We start from the raw sequence: 19,481 nt of genomic DNA, 5'->3' as shown, positions 1-19,481 counted from the left end.
CATTAAAATTATGTAGACTAAGTGGGTTATATGGACTTTTTTTTTTTTTCAATTTTTTCCGACAAAAACTGATTTTAAAAAAATTTTGATTTATTTTTTTTCTAAAATTTTTTCAAATAAAAAAAGTTTTATTTTATTTTTCCCAAAAATTTTCAAAAATAAAAGATAATTTAAAAAATTTCGGTTTTTCTTAAAAAAATTCAATTGATAAAATATTGTGTCTATAAACCCATCACTTATGCACACAAAATAATGGACCAAAATATTAAAAAATCATCTCAATTTAAAGTATAATATTAAACAATTTAATAAAAACTTTTTTAAGAGAGACGTCTTATCAAATTTTATCTCTATTTATTTTTTATCTTATCGTGTTGATTTAAGAATTGTTTCTTCTTAGGCTAGCAATGGGCATATCATATTTTACCTTTATGATATTTACCTAAAAAAATTCAAAATACATTGTTAAACTGTCCTAATCACCTGTAATAAATTCAAAACACCTTAAACATAATAATTAATTTACATGTTCAGTCACATGTGGTAAGAGAGTGACCACATTGTTAATAAGTCCATGTTCACCATCATGATTATCAACCATTGACTGACAAAACTTTATTATGACATAGGAAATCAAAGTGATTTCAAAATTTTCAATAATTTTTAAAAAAATATTACTATTTTTATTTTATTTATAAGAGACATTTAAGTTATAATTTTTATCAATAAAAATTAATCTATTTGATATATTTTATGTACCAAATCAGACAATACTATGCGAGTAATCCAAAATTTTATATTTGTACTTGATATACCTAAATTTTAAAATTACATTTTTAATTCCATCAAAGTTCCTCTTTATCTTCTCTATATTTGTGGAGATGAGCATATTATGGTGTTCTCAAAGTCAAACGTATAACTGTGATTGTGATTGTGATTGTGATTGTGATTGACGGATAATTTAGAGAAAACTTTTACTTGAGAATTTAATTGAATGTATGGAAGTAGTTAAATTTTATATATAAAAAAAATATTTATGTTAAAAAATTGAAAAAAAAATAACTATGAATTTTGACAAAGTTGTGATAACCAAATTATATAAGTCCATAAGATAATTGTGGTTTATTATATGCTAATCGGTGATGAATTTCGATCAGACAAAACATGATATATGTTAATAAATAGGCTAAATTACATTTGTGGTCCCTTAACTTAATTTCAGGTAACGTTTTAGTCCTTTATCTTTTTTTTTTCTCGACTTAGTCCTTTATTTTAATTTTAAATGAAAATTTGATATTTTATGTTTTAAAATTTCAATAACGTTATCCTTTTTTAAACAAAAATTCAAAAAAAAAATTCAATCAAAACTCATAAAATTAATTATATTCTTCAAATAAACTCATATTTTCATACTTTATTTGATATTATTAGGAATAAAGGACTAAATCGAAAAAAAAAAAGATAAGGGACTAAAACGTTACTTGAAATTAAGTTAAAGGACCACGAATGTAATTTAGCCTAATAAATATGTAATTAATATAGATATTGTGGTGTATGTTGGCATAAGTTTGGGATTGATAATCGGTGTATTTTATAAGTAAAATTATTTTTATGAGTTGAATTGTGGTTGTTGGGTTATCGTTGTCAAGATTTATATTTGAGTCTGATACATTTTTTCTTGTTACACGAATTAACCTAATCAAATGACATACATCATGTATATAGATCTTCTTCGTTGCATAGATTGGTATGGGTATCTGGACTAAAATTTATTTTATCAATTGTTTTAATTATTAAAATTGTATTTGAAAGATTAGAATAGAGTTTTCAAAATCTTTAAGATGGACCAAATACACAAATTTTTGTAGACCAAATTATAATTAAGATGTCTATTATAAAAAAATCGAAAGGAATAATTTTTATAAAAACAACTACTATAATTATAAAATGAAATAAAATAAATTTTCCAACTTAAATTTCAACTAACTTTTTAATTATAAAAAATGTAAACATCTATTACCTCTCTCCAATATATTTTTATAAATTTACAACTTACAATTCTTATATATAATACAATATTATACTTTTTATGTATATATTAAAATTTTAAAAGTTTAATCACCATATTGTGTTTTTGTTTAAAATCTGCGGCTGTCTATACTTTAAGCCTAAAAGAAAAAAAATAACACAAATATTATAATTAACATATAAATTCTGAATGTTATAATGTAATTATCCAATGGTTGATTTTATTGTTCACATTTTTTTATAATAGTGAAATATTTATATTAGAGTTGCTCCCTATATATATCTCAGACAATAATATTTTTAGGGGAGAAAATAGTTGAATGGATATATGATTTTAGCTACTAAAAAAAACAAAACATATATTATCCACATAACTTATATGGACACGAAATTCATACTTTGGCTGTCTCAGTATCTATTATAGATGTTCATAAATATTCAAAGAGAAAGCTTATACCGAAATATTTCTCAATTGGAATATTGGTTAAGAGTATCATAAGTTGCAAAAACAAACACAGAGAAAAAACAAAAACGCAACAAAAGAAGAAGGACGAATAAATTTAAGCTCGACCAATGCGTGGGTTGTGATCATTATCTTCATTTTGACAAATTGGTGAGTCATCACCACATACCCCAATATTCATCTTAAACATGTTAGAGTTGATGTGATGCTGGCCATGGAATATGCGATTTTGAGCTCTAGGTGGGTCAATTGACTGTGACTGAGATATTTATATTGATATTAATACAAATATAAATCACAAATTAATATAAAAATATTCAACATCGTACCAAATCAAATATTATTAAATATTTTTTAATTATATTTAATACAATATATATAATGGTGTGTTAGTCAAAATTAAGTTAAAGTACTTATTTATTTTTTAGATTTGAAAGTCATTTTGATCTTTCAATTTTGTTTTATTTATGATTTTGGTCCCATTAATTTTTTAATCTATTTACTTCCCTGATTTTTCAAATGTTTGGCATTTCGCTAGGCATTTTGGGTTGATTTTATTTATTTATTTATTTATTTTATGATTTGACAATAAAATTTGGTTTTATAAATGAGTTTGTTTACATTTTAAGCGAAAATTCACCTAGAAATGGTTTTGCAATAAATTTAATTGTTTTGAAATATAGATTAATGTATATTTTTTATGAAATATAAGTTAGTAATAAATTAACAATTTACATAAATAATGCCACATCACTAAATGAGTTGTCATATAAATATTTCACTTGTGAACCTGTGATAGTTTAGATCTAGAGAAATCATAATCGCTAATGAGACAACAAGGATGAAAATTGCATGTAAGCCTATTTTGTTATTAGTATGAAATGTTTTATTAATATATCATTTATTGATTTTTACCTTTTCACTAATATCATTAGTTTGATATATATATATATATATATATACTATTTTATATAGTCTAAACATAATTGATAATTTGTAAAATAAGGGGTAAGGTTTAAATCTCAGAACAATTATAAAATAGTCATTAATATCAATATTAAATAATTATTTTTCTTCTCAATTTTTTTAAAAGCATAATTGATACTTGTTATTTCGTAATATTAATATTTAATAAATTATATGTTATATATGTTGATGTTATTTAATCTATATTATATTATTTGACATAATATAAATATTTAATTATTATGTATAAAAAAATTGAATGAACCGGTGTAATTCAAATGGATTTAATTGGATGTGGTCGAATTTTTTAGGAAGTAATCCAAACTAATCCAAATATCGTGCTAATTTATATGGTTAATCAAGTGACTTTTTTACTTTAAAATTGATTCAAACCAAATCACAATACTCCTAATAAAAATCCTATTTTGAAAGGATAATATTAAAAAATTAAAAAACCTCGCTTACATTTTAAAAAATATACTCACTCACCGTCATAAACAAAAAGAAAAAGAAGAAAAAAAATTCAAAAGTAGATAGATGATAAATATTAGCTTGATCAACAAATATGTTCATTATTTTCAATGGAATAGGTTTGAGTACTAATTACACTATCTTTAATAAATTTTACTTACAAAATTAATTTTATTTATTATTTTCATTAGTCAATTTTGTTTAGTTTAAATATTGGTTAATATATAAATTAATTGTTATTCGCCATCATAAGTAAGGGTGAGAATAAGTTGTGTCAGACTTTAAAAAGTCTGAATCTGATCGACGATTAAATTTTTAGACTTGAATCTGACATACAATCTATCATAGACTTTTTTTTGACCTGAAAGCCTATTTCATATTAAAGTATTTAAATAATATATTTTATATTTTTTAATAGGTTAAACTAAATTTTTATATATAAAAAAATTTATAAAATAATAAACATATAAGTTACTAACAAATAAAAATATTAATAAATAATAATAAAGTTATATATATATATATATATATATATATATATATATATATATCGGCATATAAAGTCTAATAGATTTTTATATATGTTAAAACATGACATATTTAAATTAATAAACTTTAAAAGAAAATTAAATCCAATCTTTTTATTAAATAAAACGTTCTAATATATTACCACCCATAACCATAAGCCAAGTAAAGCATGGAAAAGTTGATGAAAAAGTTGATGTGGATGGAATATGCTATATTATTGATGAGTTAATTAAGTGTGAAATTCCAATTTTAAAATGAAAGTTGTTCTTTGTTTAGAACGACTTTTTGTTATTATAAGAAAAAATGAACGACTTTTAGTATAAAAATAAACTAAAAATTGAGATTGATCCAGTGTACTATGTAACTTAAAATACATGAATATAATAAAACTAACATATTGTGTATTTTCCTATAAAACTATTATATTCATGTATTATCCTTAAAATACATGTAACTTAAAATACATGAATATCACTAAACATTGCAGTTTTTTGGATTAGTAAATAAGAGTGGTTAGAGTGTCCATAATAATGAATAAGAAAAAAAGAAATTTATTAATTTAGTATTTTTTACCCATAAAAAAGTAAGAATAAAAGATAAGATGAGATCCTTAATTACCACATGATGCATGAAACAAAAGAAAAATGTAAATTCAAGTACAACAACCATAAATAAGTATGTTCAAATTCACAGTATCAAAGCAATTTCCGTGCATAAACTTCCACATACACAACCTTCATTGCATCTTCTTAGTAACTAATTAAATTAATGGTCCCACAGTTTCCACAAATAAAATAAATTGGGCTTCAATGTATGCTCAAAATCCCTATATATAGGACACCTCCCTCAATCTCATTCCTAAACCACAAAACAACACACAACAACCCCTCTTCTCAATTTTTGTCCCTCTCTCTAGTGAAACATACTCAAACACTTCAAAATGGACGAACTTAAAAAATGTCAAGCAAATTATACCACACTCACCCCTTTAACTTTCTTGATGAGAGCTTCAGCTTCTTATGCAAACCTTACCTCAGTGATCCATGAAGGAACCAGTTTCACATGGTCACAAACTTATGAACGGTGTCGCCGCCTCGCTTCTTCCCTCCGTTCTCTCAATATTGCTAGAAATGATGTTGTAAGTACTCTTCACATTTTCCTCATTTATGCAAATCATGTTTTTTTTACAATATCAACCGCAATTTAATTAAAACTATATGTCTATATATGTATATTTGAAACAGATATCAGTGTTGGCACCAAACATTCCAGCAATGTATGAGATGCATTTTGCAGTACCTATGGCAGGTGGTATACTGAACACCATCAACATTCGTCTGGACGCTAAGAACATAGCCACAATTCTTGGACACTCTGAAGCCAAAGTTTTCTTTGTAGACTATGAATATGTACCCAAAGCTAAAGATGCCTTGAGATTACTGATGGAAGAGAAAGATAAAAACTTTCTCCAAAACTATTCATCACTTCCACTAGTGATTGTAATTGATGACATAAACTCTCCAACAGGTATAAGACTTGGTGAGCTTGAATATGAAGAAATGGTTCAACATGGTAATCCAAATTATGTACCTGAAGAAATTCATGATGAGTGGTCACCAATTGCATTGAATTACACATCAGGTACAACTTCAGAACCAAAAGGTGTTGTTTATAGTCACAGAGGAGCTTATCTTAGTACTTTGAGTTTAATCCTTGGTTGGGAAATGGGTTCTGAACCTGTTTACCTTTGGACATTACCTATGTTTCATTGTAATGGTTGGACATTCACTTGGGGTGTGGCTGCAAGAGGTGGCACAAACATTTGCATTAGAAACACATTAGCATATGATATTTATAGAAGCATAGAATTGCATAATGTTACACACATGTGTTGTGCTCCTATAGTTTTCAACATTATATTAGGAGCCAAAAATAGTGAAAAAAGAGTGATTAAATCAAAAGTGAACATACTAACTGGTGGAGCACCACCACCAGCTTCACTTGTTGAGAAAATTGAAGAGCTTGGTTTTCATGTCACACATGCTTATGGTTTAACAGAGGCAACAGGGCCAGCACTTGTTTGTGAGTGGCAGAAGAAATGGGACAAATTGCCAAAAGCTGAGAAATCAATGATGAAAGCTAGACAAGGTGTGAGTGTTTTGACATTAACTGATGTTGATGTGAAGAATCTTGAAACAATGGAGAGTGTGGCTAGAGATGGGAAAACATTGGGGGAGATTGTTTTGAAAGGAAGTGGAATCATGATGGGGTATTTTAAGGACAGCGAAGCGACATCGAAAGCGTTCAGAGATGGCTGGTTTAGGACCGGGGATGTAGGTGTTATACACTGTGATGGTTATTTAGAAATTAAAGATAGGTCTAAAGATGTGATTATATCAGGAGGTGAAAATATAAGTAGTGTTGAAGTTGAAAATGTGATTTATAGGCATCCTATGGTTTTGGAAGCTGCTGTTGTGGCAATGCCACATCCAAAATGGGGTGAGAGTCCTTGTGCTTTTGTGTCCCTTAAGAAGGACAATGATGAGAATATTAAGGATGATCATGTTTCTGTTACTGAGGATCAGTTGATTGGTTATTGTAGGAAGAATTTGCCACATTTTATGGTGCCTAAGAAAGTTGTTTTTATGAAGGAGTTGCCAAAGACTGCTACAGGTAAGATTCAGAAGTTTGGATTGAGAGTCAAAGCTAAGTTTTTTGTGGTGAATGAGAATAATAGTAATGGTAAGAATAGCCAAGTCAATCAAAATAATGAGCAGGTTTTGGCTCTGTCTCGTCTTTGAAGTCTTTGTTTACTTTAAAGAAATTTATTATAGTATGTGCATGTTTGTGTGTGTACATATAGTTTTGGGCTATTTGCCTATATTTAAATAGAATTTTAAATTTGCTGCTGCTGGAATGCAGAATGTCTATTAGATAATTTTAAATCTAAAATCTTGATTTATAATTTAGATGTCTAATTTTAATTAGATGTTAAATGATTCAACTATATATATTTTACTACAATGCATTCGAAGGTTGTTGAGTAGAGCGAATATTTAAATAGTTGTAACTTCCACAACTTTAAGGCTTTTAAATTTAAATATGCTCCACTCGGTTTTGTGGCAGAGTGCAAAACTATAGTATAAATATTTCATTTGTTTTATTTGTCATTTGTTTATATCTTAAATTATTCTTTAATTTATAATATTAATTATTATTTTTATTTATTATATTTTAATTAATCATATTTCTCGATTAATTATATTTAAATAACAAACAGTCATTTTATTATTAAATTCAATAAAACTAATCATTTTATTATAATCGCACACAACTCAAATTAAATAATTAAATTAAAACTGAAGAAATATATTTTCTACCTAACGCCTTTCTTGTTTGCATCCACTTAGTTGCTTGAGCATTTATATTCATGTGTTGCACATAATTTAATTTGGTGTGAAGATTTCTATCTAGTCATGTGGGATACTTTTGTATTTTTTCTTGTTAACTCTTTTAGGCAATGTTTGAAATTTTAACGGAGAATCAACCTTTGTTTTTGGGAAAGATAAAAGGTGTCTAATATCTGAAATGTCCTTCTCGTATCTTTGCGTAATGCACCATTTTCCATTACTTTTAGGAAAAATGTTTGGTTTGCACTCAAAACCTATTTAACATTTTAGCATCATTTACACATTGAAAATGTATCTAACGAAAATAATTTATTAAAAATAGTATTGTTTTTTTTCCTTTCATTCATATATAATTGTCTTAATATGTGTAAAACCCATTTACGGAGATAATTTTTAATTTAAATATAATTTATTTATTTATCTTAAAGTATTTTATAACAAATTTTATTGGTAATTATTATCAAAGATTGAAATAACTATTTTTCTATCTATGATATTAATGTATATAATATTTATCTAAAATACGTGAATTTTTTATAAGTGTAGAAAAGTTTTAACGTGAATTATCTTGTGCAATATATATAGTTTTAAATAAGTAATATATATCATACACATATTCACTTAAATGTTTGTAAATATATTTGTGTGTGTAAACACCTATTTATAATTAATAACAATAACCAATCAAATAATTGAACATGTTATATGATAATACATTGAATTATAATTGGGTTTTTAACTTAGTATAAATTTATAATTAGATGTTGAATAAAATTTGATCCTATTATATTTTAGACCAAAAATTTAAACTATAATCTTAAGCATCATATCAGATAATCTAATATATGAATATGTGTGTGTATAATTATATGAACTTAAAGATATAATATAATGCGTGGTACTAAAGTTGAGTTTAGTAGAACGGACTAAATTTCTACAACTTTGAATTTAAATTCCCATTTAAAAAAATATTTATATTTAGTTATCAACACGTTTCAAATAAAATTACCTCTCGTAGAGGAAATTTATAAAAAATAAAAACAAAAATATAAAAAAAAATGATTTAAATGATTATGTTACCATTATTATGTCATATCAATTTAAGATGAGTGTTATATTTAAAATATCTAATAATGTATTTATTGTCGTGTTCATAAAGTTTAAAGTTTAAAAGTATGAAATTGTTTAAATTGTCATTTCTACATTTGTAAAGTAAAGTAGGTCACAATTTTTTACAATATAAATAAATAAATTTCTTTTACAAATCTTCTTTCATCCATTATTATTGTAATATTGAACCATTATCATTATCATAGTTTCTAAGCACATGTTAAAAAACTTTAGCGTGAAAATAGGAAAGGCAAAAAAACATTATTAAAAAAAAAAAGAGAGAGAGAAGCAGCTTATGAATTAAAACCTAATTTGTCATGGAATTGACAATTCTCTTTAGAACTTTTAAATGAAAATCCTACAAACAATTGTATTAATTCTAGTGATATGTAAAGAACTTTTAATATCTTTGGAATGATAATTCCAAATGTACAACTTCATAAATCGAACCCAAGTTTTTTTTATTCGAAGAAAGTCATATTGTCAACTCTCTCAACACCTTCTTGTACAAAATTTTATTTGACACATTTACATTTTAAAAAAAAGTATATTATATGCGAAGAAATAAAAATATAAAATATTGGCATCATTAGTTGTGGTGTTAGATTAATGTTTTTATTAATCAATTATACATTGACAATAATTAATTAATGAAAATTATTTTTAAATATAAATTATGGTCTATTATTATTAATTAAATACTAATTAATTGATGAATATGTATTAAATCATATTTCTAAATAAACTGTAATAGTTGAATCATTTTGTTAAACTCAATCAGAGGTTTTTAGCATTAACTGTTTAATTATTCAATTGTTGTACAATTAGACGATTAACTTAATGCTCTTAATCTCAAATAATAATGATGATAGTTCACCATTCACACTATTTAAATCCATATTTATAAATCCAAAAGATGTATCGTCCATGATCATCTCTTTTATAAGTAAATATACTACTAACTTGTACTAACTATGCTCCTATATATAAAACTCCGATGATAATTTGACCCAAATTAAAAAAATTAGTTGTAGTATTAAATTTGTTGATAATTTAAATTGTTTTACTAGTTTAGCATTCAAGAGAAATAACTAATTTATGTTTTTATTGTAATATTTATTTCATATTGTAGAAGATAAACAATGTGACATAATTGAAGGCAAGGTAGTATATAAATAATTAATGCAATTGAAAATTTGAAAGGAAACTAATAAAAATAGATAAGAAAAAAAAAATCTTAAAATGGTTCTATAAGGACAAAGATAGTATCAATTAAGTCTAAATACATTTTTAGTCCTCTATTTTATCAAAACTAAACTTTTATCCCTTATTTTTTAAAACCAGTATTTTGGTACCTCTATTAACAAATTCTTGATACTTTTTTGGCTCCCGATCATTTTTATTATGATGTACTTAGATATCATTTGTGTCTTGGATAAGATTATTTCTATGTCATTATTGTCGTCATTAATGTTATTATTTATTTTCTTTATATATTAAAATATTAAAAATAAAAATTAAATACTTTAAATTATTGTTAGATAAATAAAATAAATTTTAAATATTTTATTTAAATATTTTAATTTATAAATAAAACAAACTAATTTTAAATATTTTAATATATAAGCAAAATAATATTAAAAATGTAATAAATTAAAATATTTAAAATAATATTAAAATATTTAAAAGAAAATTAAATAAATTGATTTCTAATATTTTAATATATAAATAAAATTAATAACAAAAATAATAAGATAGAAAATATTTTATTCAATTCATAAGTGTTACATTAGTAGTAAGATTGTTAGTAGGAGATAAAAAAATTCAAAATTAGTTAATAGAAGATAAAAAATCAATTTTAAAAATGAGATAATTAAGTATTCATTCTGGACAAAATACGGGGACCATACATTTGAACGGTTCGGTTAAATTATGTAAAATTTAGTCTATATGAACAAAAAAAACTAAGTTAAACCAGTTTGGTTCGGTTCAAAATGAAAAACCGGTTCACCATTTTATAAAATCGGTTCGATTCAGTTTTTTGAACTGGAAACTAGTTCGGTTTATTTTTTCGAATTAAAAATCAATTTGGTTCAATTTTCAAACGGTTCTAGTTCAAAATTGAACTTTGTCTACCCCTATTTGAACCTATCGGTAATTGTTGGTAAAATTTTCCACACGTAGAAGCTGAAATAGATGTATATCTCCCTTTTTTCTGAATAATATCTATCAATATTATTAGTATTGTTATAGTATTCAATATAATATATGTAACTATAATTAATATCCTTAGAAATTACTATATTATGTATTAATTATTAAATTAATTTAAAATATTATATTTTATTTGACTATATCAACTTGGTGATTTCGTTATGATAAAGTATCATTTAAAATTTTATAATTAAATGAATTATTATTTATTTGTATTGAAATTAAAAAATAAAAAAGTTATAATGGGAAAAAATTTAGATGTATATGAGAGTGTCACTTAAAAATTTCCTCAAATAGAATTTCTTTACATTATATTTTTACTGTCTTAAAATAATGATCGAATTTAATTATTTCACATAGGTTAAAAATAATAAATTAAAAAATATAATAATAATTTTACTAAATTATTGGTGTATATAATATTAATTAAATAATATAATTAAAAAATTCAATTGAAATTATATTAAAAATTAAAAATTAAAAATAATCATTTTTTTTGGAATATACAAATTTTAGAAATATAACCATTAATTATTATGGGACGGAAAAAATAATACATAATATATACTAACACCCTCCAATGGGGGGAGCTTAATCCAATATGTATTGGTACCAAATAGATATACCTCAATTGGAGAGAAACATAATATAATAATATAGTAACTATTAGGCCGCGTAACTTACCATTTTTAATATTAAAATAAATGAAAGTCATTGAATTGTGATGAGATGGAGTTATTGGTATGTTCCGATTAATATTATTTTTTATTTGTTTAATTAAAAAGATTGAATATTTATTAAGTATATTATAAAGTTAGTTTATATTAATCATAAATTAATTAGATTAGTTTCAAGTTAGTTAAATTAGTTACAAATTAGTTGTAATAATTATTTTAGTATCTATATATAAATAGCATCTTACATCTATTGTAAATACTAATTTTCTTCATTCTATTAATATAATTTTATTTTTATCTTTTCTTTATTTTAGACTTAATATCAATATTTTATATACTCTATTTTGGTGTCAGATAATTATTCCATTATTTTTCTTTTTTTAAAATTTCTTGAATTTTTTTCATAGAATTGTAATTGATTTATTATTTTTTATTACTTTTTTATTCTTAAATAATTTATTTATTTTTCCTCTAATTTTTTTTTTCTTTTTCTATCTCAAATTTCAAACTAAAATGATCTCATTTTGATGATAATAATTAAAAAAATTCAAATAATGAACATTAAAGACAACTGTTTAACAAAACTTTATCAAAACTCAACTTATTCAATATTTTGATACCAATCTTGTTTAAATACTAACAACTTTTATTATGTATGAAAAATATAGATTCAACTGTATTATTTAAATTTCCTATTTTTTAACTCAATAATATATGCTATCAGTGCAATTGTTGAAGATTTTTCAAAAACATCAATTACATTTAGTGACAAAATTCTTTTTTTTTTGGTCAAATTAATATTTAAAAAATGAGACAAAGATCTTGCAGAAACATATTCTAGCTAAAAAGGATGTTAAATATATTTGTTGATTAGTTATATTAGCTAGTTAGTTATTTTATACTAGTAATTTATTTAATTAATTATATAACTTTTTTATAACTTTTAATGTAATTAATTCTCTCTATTATCAATATTATTTAATTTTCTTTTATCTATTTATTTTTTATCAATGATTTAAATTAATAATTGTAATATGATATTAAAATTATAGAATGAGTAATGTCTATTTATCAAACACATAAACTTTCATTATAGATGCTTTAATAGATTAGGAAAAAGTCAAGAAACATCGCCATGTGTATTGTGAAATTGTCCTCCACCATGAAAAACACGAAAACAGCAAAGTGGTCCTACTCATATTTTGTGAGTTAAAGTCCATTTTCATTTTCACTCTTTCAGAAAGAAAAAAAAGACAAATTTTAGTGGGATCTTAGTCGCAATTGTGAGAGATCACAAATCCTACTAATTTTTTAGTTTAAATATGTTTTTATTTCATATAAATATAATAATTTTTAGTTTTAGTCCCTATAAAATTTTAGTTTAATTGCAGTTTTGGTCTTCTTATTTTAACTGAATCACGAAAATAGTCTCCCTTTTTTTTTTCTCTCCGGTTTTGATCCCTCAAATAGAATTTTGGTCAAAATTTTGATGAAATGTCATTTTTTTAAGTCACACCATACTATTTATAATCATATATTTCAGGTACAATTGTTGCACCACAAGATCTTGAAGTATGATGTAGCTTAAATAAGCGCAAAAAATAACATTTCATCAAGTTTTAGACCAAAATTTTTGTTTGGAAACTAAAACTAGGCAGAAATAAAATAAATGGACTACTTTCGTAATTCAGCTAAAATAAGGAAACTAAAACTGCAATTAAGTCTAAAAAATTTTATTTGTATTTCATCCCTATAAACGTTACAAAAATGTGAGTTGACAAAGACAAATATGTTTTTTGTCTTTGCAAATATAACACTGTTCAATTTTAATCCCTATAAGAGAAAGTGAGTTTCATCGTCTTCATCGACCCAACAATCAATATTTTTCTTCACCCAACTCAATCTTTTTCCCTTCACTATTCATACTTCACCTAATCCAATTTTTTATATCAATAACTTTACCTCCAACCTCATATTTTCCCTCTATTATCTCAACAAAAAAAATCATTTTTAAACATTTACGTTTAATTTTCTATTTTATTAATCCTTTAAATAGTTAATTTTCAAATATGAAGATTAATCACCGCGTTTCAAGTCGAAACATCCTGTTCAACCACTTCCAACATCACCAACTCTCAAATACTCAAAAACCAAAACAGTAAAAGAAACAACATTTATGTTAGATATTTCATCAAACACCTTATGTGCATCCCCTAACCTCCTCAAAACCTTAAAATACAAATCGATAAAAGATGTTTGAACAACTGGGTAATATAAAAAAAAAATTAATCTTTTTTAAGTCTTTACGGGTTAATTTTCTATTTTGTTAATCCTTTTTAAATAATTAATTTTTAAAGATGAGATTGATATTTTTTTGAGATAATAGACGAAAAATATGAGATTGGAGGTAGGGTTATTGATAAAAAAAATTGACTTAAGTGAGGTATGAATAGTGAAGGAAAATAAATTGAGTTGATTGAGGGAAAATATTGATCGTTGGGTTGATGAATATAATGAAATTCACTTCAGAGTTTGTAATTGATGATGATGAATACATAAAATCCAAACAAATCTTTTTATATGGCCTAAAATTGAAAAATATTATATTTGTAGGAACAAAAAAATATATTTATCTTTATCAATTCACATTTTTGTAACGTACACTTGACGTTAAAAATAAAAAAATAATTTTTTTTGATATTATAAAAATAAAATCCAAACAATTTTTTTTTCATAATTAAAAATAAAAACTATTATATTTATAAGAACACAAAACATATTTAAAAGTTAACTTTTCTTTAGTAGTAATTATTAGTTCTTTTCATAAGATAATATGCAATTTCATTTCATAAGATAATATAGTTCTTTTCTTGACAATATGACTTGTCTCTTCACAATTTGAGTATCAAGAGAATTACTTGTTTGTTCACATAAATAAATAAATAAATAAATAAATAAATAAATAAATAAATAAATAAATAGTATTTCTGCACACTCGTACAAATATATAAATATAAAATAAAATAATATATATTTTTAAAATATTAAATGATGTTTATTTTTGTCAGCGATAAAGAGATATTTCTCGAGCATTAATTATGACATTGACTTATCAAGTGGTGGGATCCGACACATTATTTTTCTACTGGCTGTTTGTTATAGAGTTGGTATTTTTTTATTTTTTCATATTTTAATAATCTACAGAATTGGTGAATAGAATCACTGTCCTATTTATAGGAAAATAGGACTTTCATGTAAATAAATAAAAAATAGTTTTTTTCTTTTATATATAAAATGTGATGTGTAACATTTAAGATTATAGAAGAAAACTTATTATGATCCATTAGAGATGATGCTCTTGTTTTTTTTAACCAGAAGAGGATCATAATTTTAGTAGAATTTTGAAGTTTTTCTGTTTAAAGAAAAATAAAATTATCAAGTAAACAAAAAAACAAAATAAAATTTTTTGTTGAAAATGTGATGTGTAACATTTTCAATCGTAGATAAAAATTTATTGTAATTTAGTAATTTGTACGACGTATGTGGAATCATTTCGTCAAAATCATATGATTATATTTTCTTTAACAAAAAGTTTCATATTTAGAAATTATTGTAATTGGTATTTGTTTTGTTTTTTAAAACTGGAAGTGAAACCACGTATATAATCGTGCATTTCGTGTTAGAACTCTTTTGTAAACTATAGCATTGCACTTGTGTCCTTAACGAGATTATAAATTTAGATTGGACCAACTTTTAGGCTATAAAACACCATAAACCATCCCCAATAAATCAATGATTTGTGGATCTTATTAACATCAAAACTAAGATTTTGTTTTGTTAACTCATTAAATTTATGACAAGATTAGTCAAGAACAGAATATGGTATCTACATAAATATTTAATATATTTAACTATTCGCCACGTGTTATATCTAAAAAGGTTAGCAAACTTTGCAACCAATAATTTCATACAATCATATTGCCCACAATATTCATGAGGTTGTCGATTATGTGTCTTTTCCCCTCGTTTTATATATTTGATGTATTGTATTTATGAGGCCATACGAATAACGTGTAATTGATCTCTTTACGACGACGTCATGGTTCATAAAATTGGACCCACGGCACATGGGATGAACGTACCAATAAATAAAATAATTATGTACATGCGCCTTCAAACAAAAGAAAGGGACAGGTGTCAATTGACTCAAAAAAAAAGACAGCTGTTAATAGAATTTTAATTTATACACAATAATTGTAACAATTTTCTTGGATTTGGGTCGGGATCCATTAAATTTGAATAACTTTAAGATGAATTGTTCGGTATAATTTATTTTAAATAATAATAATTATTGATATATTATATTAATAAATAAGTACATAAAGTTTTATTTAAATTTAAAATTTGTAATTATATAATATAATTGTTGATTTATTTATATTTTTTTATAAATTTATTATATATACATTTAAAATTATTTATTGAAGTGTTCAATTATTTTAAAATGTTATCAAAATTTATAAAATTAATCTATTTGATAAGAATTTTTAATTTAATATTTGAATTAATAAAATTTATTTTTATAATAAATTAATATGTAGAATAATTTTAAAGGAGTCAATAAATCTCCACTAAGTTTTAAAAATGTACCTATATATATAAGTGATTAAAATTCATCAACACTGTATTTTTTATATAAAAGGTGTATCAAAATTAATTTCTTAAACATTTAAGAACATACTTAAGTTATGTATTCTGATTTTTTTTCTTCAAAGTAGAGCATTTTAGAATTAAAAAGAAAAAAAAAAAAAGAATATTCATGTCAAAATCTCTTAAAATTATCCAAATTCCTTTTCAAATGAATGAAATCACGTTAGATCCATGTACTGCACGTTTGAGGTTTGGAAATGCATAACCAAACATATATTTAATGTTTTAGTTGTGTTGATTTCATCCCCTCTACTCTAAATCTCTACAAAATAGAGGTAGAGTAAATTGAGTTCTACTAAAGATTTTGACTCCCTCCCCTCTCTATTAAAAAATAAACTAAATATAATTTTTTTTAAATATTACATCTTTACTTTCAAGCACCATAACTAAATGGATCATAAGAGTACTTTTTGTTTTAAAAGTTTTTTTTTCTAAGAAAGTAAACTTAGAGACAAATATTTCTTATTAAATTGTACCTCATGCGAACTCATTTTTTTTCTTTTACTAAAATAAATGATTTTTGCTTTTTTTTTCTTCTCGTTTTGTTGTGATTTTGTCGTCTAAGTGCGACATTATTGTATTTTATCGTTTTAGTGTGATATTTTTGTTTGTTTTAATTTTGCACTTTATGTGTTTGTTGAAATGATTTAGAAAGACACGCTTAGTCGGTACCATATTTTGAGTAATGAGTTTATGGAGACTATCATCAATTTCAACATTCTCTCAGTCTTACCAACACTTGGTTGAATTGGTCACATCAAATATCACCCATAGTCGAGATGAGAAAACAACAACAAATATTTTTTCGATGGCGAATGATATTAAAGATTGTAGGTTGCATTACTTTTGATCGTTGATCATAAGTAGAAGAAATTAGTTTAGTTGATATGATTAAGTTTTTGATTAAGTAATTTCTTATTAGTTTCTGAAATACTTATGTGTATTGTTGTATGTATTTTACTTTTTTGTTAGTCAAATAAAAGTTTAATCAACTTTTCTCGTTCACTTTCTTTCATAGACATATCAATTTTAATTTTTTTTTTATCATATTCAGTTCCCAAATTGATCACTTCAATAGGTTCTTGATAAGGCTCGATTATCTTAACTTTATGTTCCATTAGCCTTTCTAATTATGGGAGAGACTCACAATCTTCATCCGTGTGATTAATTGGGCGTTCAAAATTATAAGAAGGTGTTCGTTCTAACGCTGCTATTTTCAACAGATTCATTTTCGACTATGCATTATTAAAATTAAGAAGAAAAAGTAAAAAAAAAACGAAAATATGAATAAAGATTGTCATTTCAATAAAAAGAAAAGAAACAGTTGGAGAATTCAAAAATGCATTTAATGATAATAAGTACATAATTTAAATACATGCGCCATAATTAATTATCCTTATCGCCTTGAGCACAGCAAAATGAGTTGAAATACATTATTACTTTGAACATGAATTTCGTTAGCTATAGCATGATTAAGAGATTCTTTCTATTTTTCTCCTTGACCTTCCTTTTTTCTAGTTTGTTCAGGAGCGTAGACTCGACCACTTTGAGTCATCTCACCAATCCTGAATATTAGTTACATCAGTTTTTTTAGGTCTAGAGTTATCACTAGATTGATGATTGGCCAAATGGGTTGTGACTTCATAATCTCATGGTACCGTCTTGGTACTTTCATAAGGAAAAATGATTGTTGCTTGGACAATTATTGGATTTGATCTACTTGGAGTTGGCTTAAGATCATTTTTTCTATAAAGGATTTCCAAAGGTCTTGAGAAAAATATATTATTTTCAACGCACGGCTCTATGGTCAACACATGATCATCTTTTGCACAACTTACCTATATGAAATTCTCGTTCATTAATTCTTGAAGGAATTCCTTGAGCTCTTCACATTTTTTTATGGAGCATGAACAGTTGGGTAAATGCCACAAATATTAACCTCCTTGTTAATCGTCTCAATCAAGTTTAACTTGTATAGCTCAACAAAAATAATTTTCATAGGAGCTTTCACTTTCTACTATTTCTCCTATCATGACCATGTCAGAAAAGTTTCATGACATACTCTCAATCATCTTATCATTAAAAGGGTGACTGAAAAGTATTCATAAACATACCAACCATTCCTCTTTTCGATAAAGGAGGATATACTTGTGATGTCACTTCTCTCCACCGTTGTGCATATTCTTTGAATGTTTCATTGTCCTTTTTCAACGAATTTTGCAACTGCATCCTGTCAGAGGCCATGTCAATGTTGTACTTGTATTGTTTCAAGAAGACATCAACTAAGTTTTTTCACAAACGTATTCGATTTCGCTCAAAATGTATATACCAACTTAATGATGCTCCACTAATTGTCTTAAAAAAATGAATGAGAAGTTTGTGATTATGAGCATGAGAGGTCAAATGATTTTTAGGACATGTGGCACCTTTGTATTTTTCAAGCTCAGGTACCTTGAATTTTGAAGGGATCGCCACATTGGAAACCAAACACAGATCAAAAGCTTCAAGACCATATACATTATTCCCCTCAATTACTTTTATTCGTTCTTTTAAAACATAATTTTTTTTTTATTGTGTATCACCACCGATAAATTGAGGTTGTTGCCAATTTCCATTAGTATTAAAATGGGGTAATTGGGGTACAGTGAATGAAATATTTTTTGATGGTACGGTGTTCTAGGGTGGCACATAGCCCAGAGGATAGTCCGAGTAAAGCCTCGGTCTGATAAAATTTAAATTATGTTCCCGGTCAGATAATTTATCTCAAGAATTGCTTCACTTAACTTCTAACTAACAATTAATTAACTTCATAATGCTATACTAGGCTATGAACCAAGGCAACTTGAAAAAAAATCATCATGGTAAACAGGAGCAACTTAATAGTAAGGAGAAAATGTTTGACAA

The 19,481-nt window shown here is 24.8% G+C and overlaps 1 protein-coding gene across 1 annotated transcript; it reads left to right on the top strand.

The window, feature by feature from the left end:
• Window positions 1-5,304: 5,304 nt before the first annotated feature.
• Window positions 5,305-7,373, top strand: LOC101489437 (trans-cinnamate:CoA ligase, peroxisomal-like). Its single transcript, XM_004503032.4, has 2 exons — window positions 5,305-5,594; window positions 5,701-7,373. Exons 1-2 carry the CDS (start codon window positions 5,397-5,399, stop codon window positions 7,255-7,257), a joined length of 1,755 nt encoding a protein of 584 aa, XP_004503089.1. The 5' UTR covers window positions 5,305-5,396; the 3' UTR covers window positions 7,258-7,373.
• The last annotated feature ends 12,108 nt before the right edge of the window (window positions 7,374-19,481 follow it).

This window comes from Cicer arietinum, chromosome 6, assembly GCF_000331145.2.
Source record: "Cicer arietinum cultivar CDC Frontier isolate Library 1 chromosome 6, Cicar.CDCFrontier_v2.0, whole genome shotgun sequence".
Classification (NCBI taxonomy): Eukaryota; Viridiplantae; Streptophyta; class Magnoliopsida; order Fabales; family Fabaceae; genus Cicer; species Cicer arietinum.
Note: the sequence above shows the minus strand (reverse complement) of the source record. Positions and strands in the feature narration are given on the sequence as shown.